The sequence below is a fragment of the Mercenaria mercenaria genome, chromosome 17, assembly GCF_021730395.1.
Source record: "Mercenaria mercenaria strain notata chromosome 17, MADL_Memer_1, whole genome shotgun sequence".
Classification (NCBI taxonomy): domain Eukaryota; kingdom Metazoa; phylum Mollusca; class Bivalvia; order Venerida; family Veneridae; genus Mercenaria; species Mercenaria mercenaria.
The window spans coordinates 20,395,639-20,416,771 of NC_069377.1; the positions used below are offsets into that span (position 1 = coordinate 20,395,639).

The 21,133-nt window shown below is 34.7% G+C and overlaps 1 protein-coding gene across 1 annotated transcript in view; it reads right to left on the bottom strand.

Moving 5' to 3' along the window:
- LOC123536981 (thrombospondin-3-like) overlaps positions 1–16,808 on the bottom strand; it is a 68,556-nt gene extending 51,748 nt beyond the window's left edge. The window contains exons 1-8 of the mRNA XM_053529219.1: positions 16,687–16,808; positions 7,595–7,848; positions 4,746–4,865; positions 2,592–2,803; positions 2,003–2,162; positions 1,293–1,462; positions 697–859; positions 136–446 (exon numbers count right to left, since the gene is read on the bottom strand). Of these exons, the coding sequence (XP_053385194.1) occupies positions 136–446; positions 697–859; positions 1,293–1,462; positions 2,003–2,162; positions 2,592–2,803; positions 4,746–4,865; positions 7,595–7,823 (1,365 nt within the window). The 5' untranslated portion in view covers positions 7,824–7,848; positions 16,687–16,808. The remainder of the gene's footprint in view (positions 1–135; positions 447–696; positions 860–1,292; positions 1,463–2,002; positions 2,163–2,591; positions 2,804–4,745; positions 4,866–7,594; positions 7,849–16,686) is intronic.
- Positions 16,809–21,133: the final 4,325 nt, after the last annotated feature.

A 21,133-nucleotide genomic window follows, 5' to 3' on the forward strand; every position in this document is an offset into this window, starting at 1 on the left:
TAAAATGTATGTTTTATTAAAAATATATTTTAACAAGAACTGTTCGTAAGACAGCACGCTCAACCTTCTCAGTGAAATACAGCTTTGTCCGCAAAAGAAACACTTTATAAAACTTATAAGCTGTAAGCAGGTTACCTCATCTATATCAGAACAAGAGGTACCAGAAGCTTCATATCCGTCAGGACACGGTTCACACTGGTAAGTTCCACTTCCAGTATTGTAACATCCAGTACCATTGAAGCATTTATCCAAAGTCATACAAGGACACTCTACTGCGTCTGCGCAAAGTACACAGCCTGTTCCGTCGTTTAATGCATACTCTTCAGGTTCGCATGTTTCGCATGCTGGCATGCCAGTACCACTATAGTGTCCGGCAGGGCAAGAAACACATGTGCTGGATGCAGACTGGTTTTGATAGGTACCGGGGTCACAGGCAGAGCAGTGTTCTAAGGAAGAAATAATAAATTTACACGTAGCTACAATTTGAAATATTGTATATACATTGAATCTGTATAAACACAACAAATCAAAAATGCCTGCCGAGTTAAGTTTGACAGCGTGATAATGCGAAAAAGACTGACTGATTTTCGAATAGCTTATACGAAGAAATACTTCATATTTTTACGGCATTTTGTTTAACATCCTAACTTTAAAGTCAAAGTAAGAATATACATTTGAAAGGCGTTAAAAACCTACCCCTGAATCCATCTGAATAATAACCAGGTCGGCACTGTGTTCTCCGTCCATCAAGGCAGGCATAACCAGGTTCGCAGTGGGTACAATTATCTGGGCACCAAGTTGAGTTACATTCTACGTAGTAAAAATCTTCACATGGGGTGGCGTAACCATCTTTGCAAATCTATTTCAAAAGAGTTTGATAGCTACATAAGGGGAATCAAATATCACAATATCATTTCTTTATAAATTATGTAAGATTTTTTGTTTTTTATCAACATCAAAATCACACACAACAATCTGAGTTTTTTCGAGTATTTCTAGTTCTTAAAAACAGTCCGTCCCAAATTGCTATTTGAACACACTTGAAGGATGTCCATGCAAGAACACTTAGAACTAACAGAGGGAATATCATTAACGTGGTTCATGAGAAAAGTGACTCTGAAAGACTTTGAACAATGATGCCTTACCATCCGCCTTTACTAACAGCTTATCGAAACCTTTGAGCCAAAACGTACAGTTACCATATAAAAGGAAGTCGCTCCTTCAATACTGTAGCAGTGTATGCCGTATTAAACAAATAATGTAAATTCATCATAGTAGAGCTCTGAACTTACCCAGCCATCTGGACAAGTTGTGCATTCTGAGGCATGTCCAAATGAATGTTCTACAGGATTGCGACCGCAAGTAGATAATGGGTCGTAAGGATCACACCTACCACATGGCTTCTGGATTCCTTCGCCTTCACAGTAATTTGTGGCTTCACATCGTACACAGCTCACATCGTCTGGGTAATAAAAGTGAACAGATATAGCAGAATACTGACTAAAAGTTGAAACACAAAATATGCAACATCTCTAAATTAAATCACCAGGCTTTATCTAGCATATGCTAAAAAAAAACAGAAATAAATAATCATAACTGATAGCAGCAAAAGGTTCTCCATGGGGCCATGACTGTGCATGTGCAGCGTTCATTCTCTACCTATTTTCAGAAAAAAATCATTGTTATTTTCAGTTTAACATCAGATATTTATTTTTTAAAAGAAGTACTTGAGTTTATAATGATCTCAATATCTGATGATGACTTTTGCAATATCATTATTTCTCCCTCAAGGAACATATAGCGGTACTTCGATGCTAAAACGCGAAACCACGATTCAAAAGTGCGATAATGTTAATTTATATCGCATATTATCTTGTATTCGCGTATCAACTCGCCATCTCATCGTACATCAATATTATCACAATTTTGCCTTTACCGATCTACAAGGCAAAGGGACGAAACAACCATGACTCTTATAGTTCACTGTTTATAATTATCTTACAGTACAGCTGTTCCGCTTGTTCACAGCCGGATAACTCCAGTCTCAGTGAAATGTTTCCTCCAGCCCATGTCTGTGGATTTATTCGAATCTTTGTACTCAATACTGCAGGGTCCAAGTCCAACTGGGTTATTGTGTTTCTATCTGCTACACCCACAAAAACCTGAGTGACAGACAACAAATAAATTCTTTCCCACAATCGAGAAAATTATCTAAAACATGAGGCAGTGGACATCTAGTTTACTATTTATGTCGTACATGTTTTTTTTGAATAGTCAACGTGTCCGTTAACCTGATGTCTAGCCTCAATTCAAAGACTGATAATCATTTTGACATTACAAAGATCTTGTAGCAATATACACTATGTAAGTACCAAGAACACTTGTAGAAATATGCACTATGGAAGTTTTATGAAGAAACGAAGTGTCTAAAATGTTAACACAAAAACGACGGACGAACGGTGAAGGCTATCACAATAGCAGAAACAACAAGCTTGTCTATTTTTGTAAAAACTTTGAAAGGGTTTACTTTAGCTAGACACGACACTATGAATCCTCTTTAGATATATATCAGATTAAAAGTTTCTAATTACATTTTGGCCATTTGTGTGTGTGTATTCATCCCATGCCGCTGTAGAATCATTATAGTATAATATTTTGAATGATGTAACCCATTCATCAGCATCCTCACGACCTTGAATATGAACCTTTGTGAACTTGTAGGGTAAACTCATATCAACTTCTATATACTGATTTGTATCTGCAGTACCGGCTACCCAACCACCAGACAGTCCGCTGAATGCATCTGAAAAATAATCTTATGATTGAATTTACACAGACAAATATAAAATAAAACTTTAGGTTACCGACCAAAATCAATGGTTATAGTTGTACGACAGACCTGAAACATTTTATTTGAAATATATCGGCTGAAAATCGGGCAAGTTTCTTAAGCAGGCACCTGACTTCCCTAATCAGAACTTTGACACTTGCTGTTTCACTGACTTTGTCTCTCCCTTGATTATTTATGACACTTGCATACGGTATCACCTGATTATGGCTCCCTCTTAACAACTTCTGCCGCTTAATTACTGTATCACTGACTCTTTCTCACCCTGAACTATTTATTCTCCTTACATGTTGTATCATTATCTCTGGCTCAAACTGAGCTATTTATGCAAATAACTTGTTGTATCATTGACTCTGGCTTGCCCTCGCCCTGAGCTATCTTTAAGATTTACTTTCTGTTTCATATACTTTGGCTTGTCCTCGCCATGAACGATTATTGAGTATCACTAACTTTGGGTCGCCCTCGCCCTGACCTATTTTTGAGACTTACTTGCTGTATCATTGACTCTTGCTCGCCCACGCTTAGAGCTATCTTTGAGACTTACTTGCTGTATCACTGATTCTGGTGCGCCCGGGTCCTGAGCGTTCCTAGTGTCAATTTCACAGATGCCAATTTTTACTATTAAAGAGAACAACTGTAAAATGTGCATTAAAAAACATGCTGAAATTGTAGCAAATCCGTTTCACGATCGTCACCTATGCTCAGTACGTGTTATAATTCTTAAACTTATTGACTTACAGTTGGCAGGGACAGGGAATGAGTGGGGGTCCTGACTCCAAGTGTTTGTGATCTAGAATGAATTACTCTCTCGATATTAATGCACTAGGTTGCTTTACGAAAATACATGTTTTGTGTGTCTACTGTCGAGTTGCACGGTAGTTTAAACCCGATTTTATGAACATGTTATGAATTTTAAAACTTTCATAGGATCATAACTATTATTTTGTATGATAAAACGCTCTCTTCTTCATTATATTATTGACTTTTACCTTCAAATAATCTGGACATAGTTTTCTTATTTACCTATACTAATCTTTTCCAGCAATCAGCAAAGGTTTAACAATCTACGATTTGAGTACGTGACATACTTTGTACCAACAGAAAAGCTACCAGAGAGACCAACCTACGTGCGTGAGTCTAAAACTGGAATAGTTGAGAGTATAATCGAGGCACAGTGAGCAAAATCCCAAGAGACGGTAAGGAAAATGTAAGTTATTTGAAAGTATTACCTCTTTTTGTAACACAACCACACACACTTTGCATGCTTCAAAAAGAAGCTGTTTTTGAGACTTACTTGCCGTATCAGTGACGCTTGCTCGCCCACGCCCAGAGCTATCTTTGAGACTTACTTGCTGTATCACTGATTCGAGTGCGCCCGAGTCCTGAGCTATCTTTGAGACTTACTTGCTGTATCATTGAGTCTGACTCGCCCTAACTCTGAGCTGTCTTTGAGATACTTGCTGTATCATTGATACTGACTCGCCCTCGCCCTGAGCTATCTTTGATACTTACTTGCTGTATCATTGACTCTGGCTCGCTCTCACCCTAAGCTATCTTTGAGACTTACTTGTTGTGTCACTGACTCTTGCTTGTACTCGCCCTAAGCTATCTTTGAGACGTACTTGCTTTTTGTCATTGACTTTGGCTCGCCCTCGCCCTAAGCTATCTTTGAGACTTACTTGCTGTGTCATTGACTGCCTCGCCCTCGGCCTAAGCTATCTTTGAGACTTACTTGCTGTATCATTGACTCTGGCTTGTACTCGCCCTAAGCTATCTTTGATACTTTCTTGCTGTATCGTTGACTCTGACACGCCCTCACCCTAAGCTATCTTTGAAAATTACTTGCTGTATCATTGACTCTGGCTCGCCCTCGCCCTAAGCTGTCTTTGAGACTTACTTGCTGTATCGTTGACTCTGGCTCGCCCGGGTCCTGTGAGCAGGGAATCCAAGGAAGATGATGCTGACATCATATTGTCCAATACAATACCAGTTGTAAGTCCAATATCATCTGCGCATACTGAAATATCACATTAACACACAAGCTCTAACATAGGCATATTCACAATATAGGCCTACCCACTATTACATAGGCACATTCACAATATACCCACTATTAAATAGTCACATTTTCAATATACAAACTATTATATAGGTACATTTACAATAGACCGACTTGGACTGTCTCATTAAGCGCTCTCGCCACATAAAAACTTTTACATAGGTTATTTATAACATAAAAACCATGAAAATACATATGAACAACATTAAAACTATCATGTTCGTACATTTACAACATAAAATCTCATTAAAACATGACTAAAAAACATACATATTTTAATTATGTCATACGTACATTTACAACAAATAAACTATCACAAAAATATTTATAATATACAAACTGGCACATCAGTACATTCGCAACGTACAAACTGTGACATACGTAAAATGATATACTACTAATTTAACGCTTTTTTATGTTCTCCAAATTTGAAGAGACATACAACGAAAAGTCTAAACTGAAATGGTATATAATAATATAACGGTAACGATGGTTAACACAGAGAGACATAAAAATCATAATCATTTAGCAAGTGGATAAATGAATTACATGTACATACACACAGATATATAATGCTATTTCATACATACACATTGTGGCATATAGGTACATTCTCAACATACACATTTTCATATGCATCAGTCGTAGATTTGGCCTTAAGGAGACGCATATTGCTACATTCACAGTTCATACAGAAATGCGGAAGGGGTGCATATTCAAGAAATCGATGGTGGGAAAATAAAAAACATATTCCTAAACTGATATAATACTGATGGACACCTGTAATATTCATATTTTGTGGATAAGGATGTGGTACTATGAATGTAATAGGAAAACAGAGGTCTTTGTGAAAGTACATTCAACACAAAATATTAAGCTTTTGTATAAGGAAAAAACAGGTTTTTTACAATAACAGTGTTCCAAATAATGTTGAAGGGATGAGATTTTCTTTCTAACATACCAGGGTTGCTTAAACATGTAAAAAATTAACGCCACGTCATTTCAGCTCGGGATGGACGCCATATTTCTCATTGATAAAAATGTAAACAAAAAAAACTCAGAGTGGGATTAGCATTGCAAGGGCATAACATGACATTCTACACAATGAATACCTTAGAACAGATATCTAAGATGCTACACAGGTCAGGCGGGTTAAATGCATACTGGCGATCACTTGAAATTCATCTTGAAAAGGTAGTTAAATTTAGTTTATTTACATGGTTTTTAATTTTCCCGCGACTTCTCGGCGATTCACTGCAAATGTATTACTGCGCCGGACGAAAGGTAACTCTAATAAACAACGGGAGACAACTTAGGTGTCAGCACGTGTGCGATTTTTAAAAAAACGTGTCGATGATTATAATTTCTTATCAAATAATGAATCCTATTCAGATATTCGTCTTTAATATTAGAAAATTATTAATTTCTGTGGACATTTGTCAAAAAATATTACTTACATTGGACTACTTTGGGCATCAAACTGGTTTCCGCTTCAGTTGTGAGGCACTTCCGTTATACTTTTTTGAATCAATAAAGTCACTTATAAACCGACTGCTACTTATATCAGTGTAAGTAAAGTTGTTGTTACAACATTATACATGTTCGTTACGTTATGAGATAAAGTTTATCTTGAACTGCATAATCCATTAATTACGTTTAGATGATATTGCATTTACAACTTATTTTTTTTACGTGAATGACAGCATTCTCGTGCAACTCGTGCAAACAGAGTTATGAAAAGTATGGTGGAGAATTCAAGGACAAATTATAAATGACATTAAAGTGAGGATATCTGTATATTCGTCCAGTTTTGATCATTGACATGCCTGCTGTGTATTAGTAACTTTTGTGAACAAGATTAGAATGTTACTTTTGCACATATACACATTGATTGGACCTCTCAACCAAATTTCATACCTTATTTTAGGGATTTTTAAGACAATACATTTTCAAAAGTTTGTTGAATGTGTTTTGATGTTTAAGTGCATTATAGTTCATGAATACCAAGTTAAAAATTAATAATGGCAACATTTCTAGGCCCTTATTGTAAGCCACTAGACTTCTGTAACGATAAATGTTTAATGTATTAAAGGGGGAATATACTCTTTTAGTTTTGGAATGTGGCATCCTTGACCACCGTATCTTTTCTTATGCACTAGTTTGTAAACAAACTAAATAATGGTTTTAGCTTACATATGCGAAATGAAAAGCAAGACAGGACCATATTTTCACATTCTTTCTTTAAATTGAATCTGTAGGACAGTGATAAATGTTTGGACAAGGTGAAGCACTATTATTTCGCCACCAAAAAGTCTTAATTGTTGACTTTGAATGTACACAAAAAGTCCCTTATGTAATTTCAACAAAACTTCTTGTTTCAGTTTCTCATTTTTATTTAGGGGACAATCCTTTGTGATTAAAACAGTTGAAACAGAAATCCATTTCATGTACCAAAACCTTGTACTTTTTGCAGGACTTTTGTCTACCCCACCCAGTTTTTTCTAATTTCAAAGTATGCATCCCCTTAAACACATAATAATATAGTTTTGAATAATAATTACATTGTGTTCAAATGGGCAATACATTTACCACTTAACAGTACATTTTATAATCATGATCAACACCAAAACAATACATTATTTTCTAAACCAAACAAGTCTTTTGATAATTCTTTGTAAGATACTCACGGAAATCAACTACATAATATTTGGGTATACGAAGGGTCATTCCTCCAGTAGACTTGTTTACTGCAAATATGTATGTAATATCCCCAAACAGAACATCCATTACGCACGTATTACTAACTGTTATATTAACGGACGCTGTATCACCGTGTGGTACCGTCCCGTTATCAATGGCAATAACGTTAAACTGTAACGTTGTGTAGTTGAGATAAACGTCATTCCACAGTTCCATCGTATCGTTGTAATCAACTGGTGGACTGAAAAGGTATACTGTATGATATAATAACATACATTTTAGCTAATCTTATTAAACTTATAAAGGGTCTTTAAGTGACTGCAGTACAAAATGCTATCTAATATGACAGTAATACCTTATCTTGATATCACTGCTGATACGATATGTCTCTGCTAAATGCTATCTAATATGACAGTAATATCTTACTCTGATATCACTTCTGATACGATATATCTATGTACTGTGGTATCACTGCTGATACGATATATCTATGCTATCTAATACATCTTACTCTGGTATCACTTCTGATACGATATATCTATGCTATCTAATATGACAGTAATATTCTACACTGGTATCACTTCTGACACGATATATCTTTGCTATCTAATATAACAGTAATATCTTACTCTGATATCACTGCTGATACGATATAGCAATGCTATCTAATATGACAGTAATATCTTACTCTGATATCACTGCTGATACGATATGTCTATGCTATCTAATATGACATTAATATCCTACTCTGGTATCACTTCTGATACGATATATCTATGCTATCTAATATGACAGTAATATCTTACTCTGATATAACTGCTGATACGATATAGCTATGCTATCTAATATGACAGTAATATCTTACTCTGATAACACTGCTGATACGATATATCTATGCTATCTAATATAACAGTAATATCTTACTCTGATATCACTACTGATACGATATACCTATGCTATCTAATATGACAGTAATATCTTACTCTGGTATCACTGCTGTTACGCCTACTCTGGTATCACTGCTGATACGATATATCTATGCTATCTAATATATCTTACTCTGGTATCACTTCTGATTCGATATATCTAGCTATCTAATATGACAGTTTAAAATTTTACACTGGTTCACTTCTGAAAACGATATAGCTATGCTATCTAATAGACAGTAAAATCTTACTCTGGTATCACTGCTGACACGATATATCTATGCAATCTAATATGGCAGTAATATCTTACTCTGGTATCACTGCTGACACGATATAGCTTTCTATGTAAAAATGGCAGTAATATCCCACTCTGGTATCACTCTTGATACATATAGCTATGCTATCTAATATGACAGTAATATCTTACTCTGGTATCACTGCTGATACGATATAGCTATGCTATCTAATATAACAGTAATATCCTACTCTGGTATCACTGCTGATACGATATATCTATGCTATGTAAAAATGACAGAAATATCTTACTCTGGTATCACTGCTGATGCGATATAGCTATGCTATCTAATATGACAGTAATAACCTACTCTGGTATCAAATTCCCGATGCGATATATCTATGCTATGTAATATGACAGGGAATATCCTACTTGGTATCACTTCTGATACGATATCTATGCTATCTTATATGACAGTAATATCCTACTCTGGTATCCTGCTGATACGATTATCTATGCTATCTAATATGACAGCAATATCCTACTCTGGAATCACTGCTGATACGAATATTTATGCTATCTAATATGAAAGTAATCACTGCTGATACGATATATCTATGCTATCTAATATGACAGTATATCCTACTCTGGTATCACTGCTGATACGATATATTTATCTATCTAATATGCAGCAATATCCTACTCTGGTATCACTGCTGATACGATAATTTATGCTAAACTAATATGAAAGTAATCACTGCTGATACGATATATCTATGCTATCTAATATGACGTAATATCTTACTCTGGTATCACTGCTGATAAAAATATGCTATGCTATCTAATATGACATAAAACACGCTGTACGAAAAATCTATGCTATGTAAATGACAGTAATATCTTACTCTGGTATCACTGCTGATACGATTATCTATGCTATCTAATATGACAGTAATATCTTACTCTGGTATCACTGATATCGATAAACTATGCTATCTAATATGACAGAAATACCCTAATCTGGTATCACTTCTGATGCGATATATCTATGCTATCTAATATCCTTTCGGCTACCATAGCAGACTAATACGTACCATAAAAACGGGGGTCGCTATTACCGCTATCATACACCGACTGACTACCGCAGACGCCTAAACGTACCATCAAACGAGGGTCCAGATTACCGACATCGTACAGCGTAGGACTACCGGAATTTTTTAATTTTTCTTTGTATTGGGGGGGAATTTGAATGTTTTTTATTTTTGCAGAATTGATCTGAAGTGTAAACTTTCATTTATGTTATTAACAAAACGGTATAGAATCAGTTAAACAAAATAAGTTAAATCATTCATTAACATACTAAATAATATTACGAAACAAATTACAGGTCTCCATAAAATTTAAAAACAAAACCAAACGTCTCGTGCGCAATAATGTTCTAAAATCATTTTTATCGCAATTTGTTGATAAGAAAATCCTTTTCCGACAATTAAGGGATCATTACTCCCCAAAAAAATACCCATTATTTTTGATGGTTGCTTCGTCGCGGTAATACCGAACTCAGTTTTTAAAACTTAATTAATTACTCATTTCTACGCTACGGTATTTTAAAGCTATTTTACTACGTCTGCTTATGCGGCTCCGGCATTCTAGAAGTCTGAAAACCAGGGGTCTCCCACTGATGCGTTTTGTAGACTTTTCACCATTACTTTCGCTATGGCACTACGGTAGTTCTGAACTTTTTTCCATGAAATACAAAATTTCCTGAAGTTATCAGAAATAGTGTACATTTATACACTCGGCAGTAATATTTAAATTGTTATTGCACTTGGAACATACATATATACACGTGGTAATTCTCTAAGAAACGCTTCATCGTTTTTACACCGCAACGGTAATACATATACACCATCGCTTCTTCCAATTTGCATACTAGTAGTGTGAAAAATTTATCCACTATGGAAGTATTGTACTTTCAAATTTAAAACTCAAACTTTAGGTAAGAATGCATTTAAATTTCCCAAAAGTACACAATGGTAATTTTGACTTTGAGCTCCATGCATTAGCATTATAATGCATGGATACTCTGGAATGTTTTATAAATGGTACAGTATCCAGTATTTCACATGTGCCTTTGTATACTCATTATATTAAATTTATAGTCCGGGTCCGTAATGTAGGAGATACATTCGTGACTTGTAATCTCTGAATCCTCTCACTGACGGAGGGTCGCAGGTTCGAGCTGTGCTACCGACTACGATTTTTTTAGTGAGAATGAGGTAGTTGTAGTTGCTTAGGGGACTATGGCGTCTAGTACTGGTCTTTCCCAGGAACGATGGTAAGTTGAAACTGGCTGCCTGATATCACAGGAATAATTTTGGGAAAAGACCTTTAAAATCAAACAAAAACGACTGTAAAATGATCTGTTTCCAAAACCGTACATGAATGTGCTTTCGGTGAAATGAGATCTTACAATTCTTCATTATATAAATTAAACAATGAAAACCTTAGTTGGGACTTAAAAGAAAAGTATCAAGGGAAACCAGCTCGCAAATGGGATACGCTTAATTAAATTTTAATGCTATTAATAAATTCAGTATTTTAGACCCTGTTTGAAAGTCATAAGGCATAAAAAACTAAGGAAAAGACATTTTAGCTACTATTATAAGTTTACCACGAAGTATTATTCGACATTTTGAGTTTTGTTTTGGCACTTGCATCGTATACACCACAAAACAGATTATGAATATGAATAAATTTAAATGAACCTTAATAACGTATATTTGGGACGCGTTTACCATGGTCCGCTGACATAACGGGTAGGTGACTAAAAGAAAAATGCAAAAAAAATAATAAAATTTTATAACAGAAAATAATAAGATAAAACAATAAAATCAACAACTGAATGAAAACACTACTGTACAGGCAATCTCCTATGAACGGGTATAAGTAAGAAGAATCTTAAAACAAATGCTACACAACCTGAACAACGCATTTTGGACTAAATTTCATGTAGACATTTCTACTTATAGCCCCGATCCGGAGAAACAGGTAGGAGACTAAAAGTAAAACATTAAAACAAACAACAAAAACATTTGACAGAAAATAAAAAATATATATTTAAACGAAAGCAAGTTGTAAAAGCTATAACAGATGAGGATCATTCATTACTTACAAATCATCGCAAAAGGTAACATAGAGCATAGTAATTTTTACACAAAAAGTTCACAGACAGTCATGAATAATTCTGTTTTTTGATGAATTTGTACTGTATTTCCGTTTAAACTCAGTAAGAATGAAAACAATTATGTCAACAATTCGACAATAACCGTTAATCTATATATACATGTATTCTTTTAATAGCCGTCTAAATGCAAGGAGGATGGGGGGGGGGGGGGGGGGGGGGGGTAATTAGCATTGTTAATGACGCATAGAAAGATAAAATGTCCAAAACTCACTGTGATAAACATGTCATCGGTAGAACTGTTTAATAAGTTAGTTATGTGTCTATATTTAATATGCCCGGATGTATGATTATTATTTCTATACCATATTACAATGTATCAAAATTAACAAGAAGCCAAACTTTATGAAACATGTTTTTCTTGAATTTCAAAACTCTAAACACCTTTTCCCTTGAGACAGCTCATATTAGAAAATAATATTGCATGTGAAAATTAATTATCAAAAGATGAATCAATCAAACTTTCTCAGTCGTACTAGAAACATAACGTACATATATACACGACTCATAGTAAAAATGTGTACACCATGTAATGTTGTCACTAATCTTAGACACTGCTGTTCTTTCTCCAGTTTGTGCTTAGTGTCCGCTAGTCAGACAGTCATTTCTTCTTCGTCGATTTCCAATAATTTTGTTGGCATTTTACGGGGTGTTTCTATTTTAATATGTACCTTCCTGGGTGATTTTTTTTGCAACCGTTATGTAGCTAAATGAAGAAAGGGATTTTCTTTTTAAAATGTAGTGATAATGAACAATAATAAAACGTATCAAATTATAACAAATTTAGTGATTTGCAATGGTTATATATACTAAAATCGATTTTCTGGAGTTTCCAGTTTGCTTTGTTGCCATGGACTTGTTCTTTAGTACCCAAAACCCAGTTCTTACGCATGATACGAAAGAAAGCATTCTGAAAGTATTATTTAAAAGATCGCGGGGATTAACCTGAAAATAGATGACAAATATTTTTATGTAAGCAAGACAATTTTGATTTTCAACTACAATTTTTTGCACAGCTTCTCTGCAACGGCTTTTGTACTTAAGGGCTGGATTTCTCGAAACATTTTATTCTATACTAAGAAGATTAACCTGTTAAGAGCAGTCGAATATATTATGCAATAACAGACTTTTCCTCTTCTGACATGCTTAAATATTTCGAGAAATTTGACCCAGAGCGATAATTTGAGTACATTTTTGGATTTGACCGACTTGTTGACTCAGACCCAATTTATATACATGGAGTAAATAAAAAGGTACGTTCACGTAACATAGCAATGACTCAATAATACCATGAAACCTTTAAAACTACTCATTAGATCAATATATTAACTTTTTAATAAGAAGAGTATTGTTATACCTGTGTAAATTGTCTTTACACTGCTTAGAACTAAATGATGACGTTGGTGTTCGGAGACCACCGGCTGTCTTAAGTTTCTTCATACAGCAAAACTGACAAGCATTTGTTCGCCCTGACATTGAGATAATTTCATGTGAGTCTGCAAACTCTGGTGAATGGTATTAACTACCTGCGTTTGTTTGGGTTCCTAATTTCCCGAACGGTTACCTTCCATACTCTAGCTACCATGTTTCCATCTTTGATTTGACGTGTCATATGCTGTCCTTAGTTTTATTGTACTAACCGAAACCAGGAATTATAATGTATTACATGCATTATTCCTGCCGGGAAAAAACCTTCCATCGGACTAATTTCTGTGGGTTTAAAATCATATGGCAAGAATTTTCGGCCTTATTAAAAGACCGACAAAGATGGGTTGAGCGGCAAGGAACGCCCCGTGCCAAAGGGATGTGTCTAGAAGCACTATACGGTTCAAACAGATGTTCAACAAAACCCTTTCCCCGTTAGTTCTACTTCTTTTTTTGCATCTTTAAAATAAACTTTTAAATTCCAAAGATATGCAGAAAAATACATCTGATAGAACGAATAGTTAAAGCTTCTCTTTATACATACTATTAACTAAACGTTTATCTATTTTTCTTTTTAACTGCATCACTCCTCTTTACGAGTATTAGTGCAGCTACGCGCCTGTACAAAAATTTAAAAGTAGAATGGACAGGAGAATAAAAGTAATACACGATGTGTATTGCAAGCATGAATACAGTTGATTGTGTTAAAAACAAGAAGGATTACAGATAAAAGCAGTTTAAAAACAGGTCTACATGTTAAGCATTGTGTGCAAGTTTGGTTTACACCCTGCCTAAACTGGTTCAGAGTTGGGCTTGCACAAGTTGTACTGGAAGGGAATTCCAAAACACTTGGTCTGGAAAAAAAAATACTTTATAGTAGTTACAGGGAGTGAGGATCTAGGTATAGGTGTGGGGATGCATATGTCTTGTTAGACGGGATTGGGGAGGGGGAGGGGCTGACATAGGGAAAGTGGTACAGGGAACCAAACCACTCTGCAAATAATTACCTCCCGTAACGTTTACAGAAGAACGAATTTCAATGTAGTACCGCAGTGTGTTTTACTCGTCCTGTTACTAAGAACCATAGTAGACTTTGTGAGAAACTTGAATTTAAGGGAGTGCTATAGTGTAGTTATACATATCAAATGAAAAATTTAAGTGCACTTCCACAATGCTGAGAAAGTTACCCCGCGAAAAGATTATACTAGTAATCAAAACTTATCCTGTAGGATTATTTATTCCCCCGATTACCACAGTAGTTTAATGCAGGGCAAAGCGGAACCAAAGAGAGTGCCGCAGCGTTTTTAATACATATTCACACACAATAGCATGTACTATCGCAGTGATGCAGTGGCCGTTTAAATATGTGACTTTTAATAATATAACATTAACTGTTCGTTTTATCTGCATATAGATAATACCATAGTAGACTATTGCAGGAAACAAGAAACTATAAGTTGTGCCACAGTGTAGTTATACCAATAACCACACAATGGACATAACTACCATAGTGTAGCAACCGTTTCACATAAAAATTACCGCAGCATAAAAATGTAGTATATTTTTGTTAATTCCTTCTATTTTCAATTGCGAAAATATACAATTTTTACCCAAATACTGCATTATACGCTATGGAAATGAGCACCCCCATTTTTCTGGTACGTATTAGTCGTCTGCGGTAGCCCGTCTGCAAAACAGTAGCGGTAATGGAGAACCCCAAAAATATAGTCTGCATTTGACGTCTCAGGTAGTGCGTCGGTGTACGATAGCGGTAGTCGAAAGGATATGACAGAATTATCCTACTCTGGTATCACTTCTGATACGACATATCTATGCTATCTAATATGAAAGTAATCACTGCTGATACGATATATCTTTGCTATCTAACATGACAGTAATATCTTACTCCGGTATCACTTCTGATACGATATATCTATGCTATCTAATATGAAAGTAATCACTGCTGATACGATATATCTATGGTATCTAATATGACAGTAATATCCTACTCTGGTATCACTTCTGATACGATATATCTATGCTATCTAATATGACAGTAATATCTTACTTTGTAATCACTGCTGATACGATATATCTATGCTATCTAAATTGACAGTAATATCTTATTCTGGTATCACTTCTGATGCGATATATCTATGGTATCTAATATGACAGTAATATCTTACTCTGTAATCACTGCTGATGCGATATAGCTATGCTATCTAATATGACAGTAATATCCTACTCTGGTATCACTGCTGATGCGATATATCTATGCTATCTAATATGACAGTAATATCCTACTCTGGTATCACTTCTGATACGATATATCTATGCTATGTAATATGAAAGTAATATCCTACTCTGGTATCACTGCTGATACGATATAGCTATGCTATCTAATATGACAGTAATATCCTACTCTGGTAACACTGCTGATACGATATAACTATGCTATCTAATATGACAGTAATACCCTAATCTGGTATCACTTCTGATGCGATATATCTATGCTATCTAATATGACAGAATTATCCTACTCTGGTATCACTTCTGATACGACATATCTATGCTATCTAATATGAAAGTAATCACTGCTGATACGATATATCTTTGCTATCTAACATGACAGTAATATCTTACTCTGGTATCACTTCTGATACGATATATCTATGCTATCTAATATGAAAGTAATCACTGCTGATACGATATATCTATGGTATCTAATATGACAGTAATATCCTACTCTGGTATCACTTCTGATACGATATATCTATGCTATCTAATATGACAGTAATATCTTACTTTGTAATCACTGCTGATACGATATATCTATGCTATCTAAATTGACAGTAATATCTTATTCTGGTATCACTTCTGATGCGATATATCTATGGTATCTAATATGACAGTAATATCTTACTCTGTAATCACAGCTGATGCGATATAGCTATGCTATCTAATATGACAGTAATATCCTACTCTGGTATCACTGCTGATGCGATATATCTATGCTATCTAATATGACAGTAATATCCTACTCTGGTATCACTTCTGATACGATATATCTATGCTATGTAATATGAAAGTAATATCCTACTCTGGTATCACTGCTGATACGATATAGCTATGCTATCTAATATGACAGTAATATCCTACTCTGGTAACACTGCTGATACGATACATCTGTACTGTCTAATATGACAGTAATATCTTACTCTGGTATCTAATATGATATTAATATCTTACTCTGGTATCACTTCTGACACGATATATCTGACATCACTGTTGTCACCACTATCAGCATCACTCGAGGCAAAATACGTGAATGGTTAATCTGTTAACACGGGTAGAGGTGTCATTGAAGCACTCTGGTATCACTGCTGTTACGCCTACTCTGGTATCACTGCTGATACGATATATCTATGCTATCTAATATATCTTACTCTGGTATCACTTCTGATACGATATATCTATGCTATCTAATATGACAGTAATATTCTACACTGGTATCACTTCTGACACGATATAGCTATGCTATCTAATATGACAGTAATATCTTACTCTGGTATCACTGCTGACACGATATATCTATGCAATCTAATATGGCAGTAATATCTTACTCTGGTATCACTGCTGACACGATATAGCTATGCTATGTAATATGGCAGTAATATCCTACTCTGGTATCACTCTTGATACGATATAGCTATGCTATCTAATATGACAGTAATATCCTACTCTGGTATCACTGCTGGTACGATATAGCTATGCTATCTAATATGACAGTAATATCCTACTCTGGTATCACTGCTGATCCGATATAGCTATGCTATCTAATATGACAGTAATATCCTACTCTGGTATCACTGCTGATGCGATATAGCTATGCTATCTAATATGACAGTAATATCCTACTCTGGTATCACTGCTGATGCGATATAGCTATGCTTTCTTATATGACAGTAATATCCTACTCTGGTATCACTTCTGATGCGATATATCTATGCTATCTAATATGACAGTAATATCCTACTCTGGTATCACTTCTGATACGATATATGTATGCTATCTAATATGACAGCAATATCCTACTCTGGTATCACTGCTGATACGATATATTTATGCTATCTAATATGAAAGTAATCACTGCTGATACGATATATCTATACTATCTAATATGACAGTAATATCTTACTCTGGTATCACTGCTGATACGATATAGCTATGCTTTCTAATATAACAGTAATATCCTACTCTGGTATCACTGCTGATACGATATATCTATGCTATGTAATATGACAGAAATATCTTACTCTGGTATCACTGCTGATGCGATATAGCTATGCTATCTAATATGACAGTAATATCCTACTCTGGTATCACTTCTGATGCGATATATCTATGCTATGTAATATGACAGTAATATCCTACTCTGGTATCACTTCTGATACGATATATCTATGCTATCTTATATGACAGTAATATCCTACTCTGGTATCACTGCTGATACGATATATCTATGCTATCTAATATGACAGCAATATCCTACTCTGGAATCACTGCTGATACGATATATTTATGCTATCTAATATGAAAGTAATCACTGCTGATACGATATATCTATGCTATCTAATATGACAGTAATATCCTACTCTGGTATCACTGCTGATACGATATATTTATGCTATCTAATATGACAGCAATATCCTACTCTGGTATCACTGCTGATACGATATATTTATGCTATCTAATATGAAAGTAATCACTGCTGATACGATATATCTATGCTATCTAATATGACAGTAATATCTTACTCTGGTATCACTGCTGATACAATATAGCTATGCTATCTAATATGACAGTAATCACTGCTGATACGATATATCTATGCTATGTAATATGACAGTAATATCTTACTCTGGTATCACTGCTGATACGATATATCTATGCTATCTAATATGACAGTAATATCTTACTCTGGTATCACTGCTGATACGATATAACTATGCTATCTAATATGACAGTAATACCCTAATCTGGTATCACTTCTGATGCGATATATCTATGCTATCTAATATGACAGAATTATCCTACTCTGGTATCACTTCTGATACGACATATCTATGCTATCTAATATGAAAGTAATCACTGCTGATACGATATATCTTTGCTATCTAACATGACAGTAATATCTTACTCCGGTATCACTTCTGATACGATATATCTATGCTATCTAATATGAAAGTAATCACTGCTGATACGATATATCTATGGTATCTAATATGACAGTAATATCCTACTCTGGTATCACTTCTGATACGATAATATCTATGCTATCTAATATGACAGTAATATCTTACTTTGTAATCACTGCTGATACGAAAACGATGCTATCTAAATTGACAGTAATATCTTATTCTGGTATCACTTCTGATGCGATATATCTATGGTATCTAATATGACAGTAATATCTTACTCTGTAATCACTGCTGATGCGATATAGCTATGCTATCTAATATGACAGTAATATCCTACTCTGGTATCACTGCTGATGCGATATATCTATGCTATCTAATATGACAGTAATATCCTACTCTGGTATCACTTCTGATACGATATATCTATGCTATGTAATATGAAAGTAATATCCTACTCTGGTATCACTGCTGATACGATATAGCTATGCTATCTAATATGACAGTAATATCCTACTCTGGTAACACTGCTGATACGATATAACTATGCTATCTAATATGACAGTAATACCCTAATCTGGTATCACTTCTGATGCGATATATCTATGCTATCTAATATGACAGAATTATCCTACTCTGGTATCACTTCTGATACGACATATCTATGCTATCTAATATGAAAGTAATCACTGCTGATACGATATATCTTTGCTATCTAACATGACAGTAATATCTTACTCTGGTATCACTTCTGATACGATATATCTATGCTATCTAATATGAAAGTAATCACTGCTGATACGATATATTTATGCTATCTAATATGAAAGTAATCACTGCTGATACGATATATCTATGCTATCTAATATGACAGTAATATCTTACTCTGGTATCACTGCTGATACAATATAGCTATGCTATCTAATATGACAGTAATCACTGCTGATACGATATATCTATGCTATGTAATATGACAGTAATATCTTACTCTGGTATCACTGCTGATACGATATATCTATGCTATCTAATATGACAGTAATATCTTACTCTGGTATCACTGCTGATACGATATAACTATGCTATCTAATATGACAGTAATACCCTAATCTGGTATCACTTCTGATGCGATATATCTATGCTATCTAATATGACAGAATTATCCTACTCTGGTATCACTTCTGATACGACATATCTATGCTATCTAATATGAAAGTAATCACTGCTGATACGATATATCTTTGCTATCTAACATGACAGTAATATCTTACTCCGGTATCACTTCTGATACGATATATCTATGCTATCTAATATGAAAGTAATCACTGCTGATACGATATATCTATGGTATCTAATATGACAGTAATATCCTACTCTGGTATCACTTCTGATACGATATATCTATGCTATCTAATATGACAGTAATATCTTACTTTGTAATCACTGCTGATACGATATATCTATGCTATCTAAATTGACAGTAATATCTTATTCTGGTATCACTTCTGATGCGATATATCTATGCTATCTAATATGACAGTAATATCTTACTCTGTAATCACTGCTGATGCGATATAGCTATGCTATCTAACATGACAGTAATATCCTACTCTGGTATCACTGCTGATGCGATATATCTATGCTATCTAATATGACAGTAATATCCTACTCTGGTATCACTTCTGATACGATATATCTATGCTATGTAATATGAAAGTAATATCCTACTCTGGTATCACTGCTGATACGATATAGCTATGCTATCTAATATGACAGTAATATCCTACTCTGGTAACACTGCTGATACGATACATCTGTACTGTCTAATATGACAGTAATATCTTACTCTGGTATCTAATATGATATTAATATCTTACTCTGGTATCACTTCTGACACGATATATCTGACATCACTGTTGTCACCACTATCAGCATCACTCGAGGCAAAATACGTGAATGGTTCATCTGTTAACACGGGTAGAGGTGTCATTGAAGCACTTGTTGGTGTTAAAATTGGACAATTATCATTGACATCCTCTATCTTTACCTAAAATGAAAGACAAATTCTTTTATCATTTACCAGGAACAGCTAAATATTTTGCAAAATTTGAAAACATGTAATCTGGTTATTAGTATTGCACTAATTTCTGTCATGTTTCGGGTTTCTGGCTTACATTCGCCTCCTAACGACGTCTGCATTACCATTTGCAGTTAAATACGATAGAATCAAAACTATTATTAACTAAACCTTATTCTTTACATACAAAAACTCATCTAAAGTTAAAGATCACGAGAGTACTTGGTGTATATGGCAAACGTACGCTCGTTCTCTCAGTTCTTTCCTTTGTATATGTTAAAGCTTTATGAAATTAAATACAGATAGGATAAATGTGGTATTTACTATTTACTGAAGTAAGACCTACCCTTATTGCCATGGATCCAGTGATGCTATGACCCTGATCTTCTACAGTAAGAAGAAGATAGTACGACTGTGTAGTTTC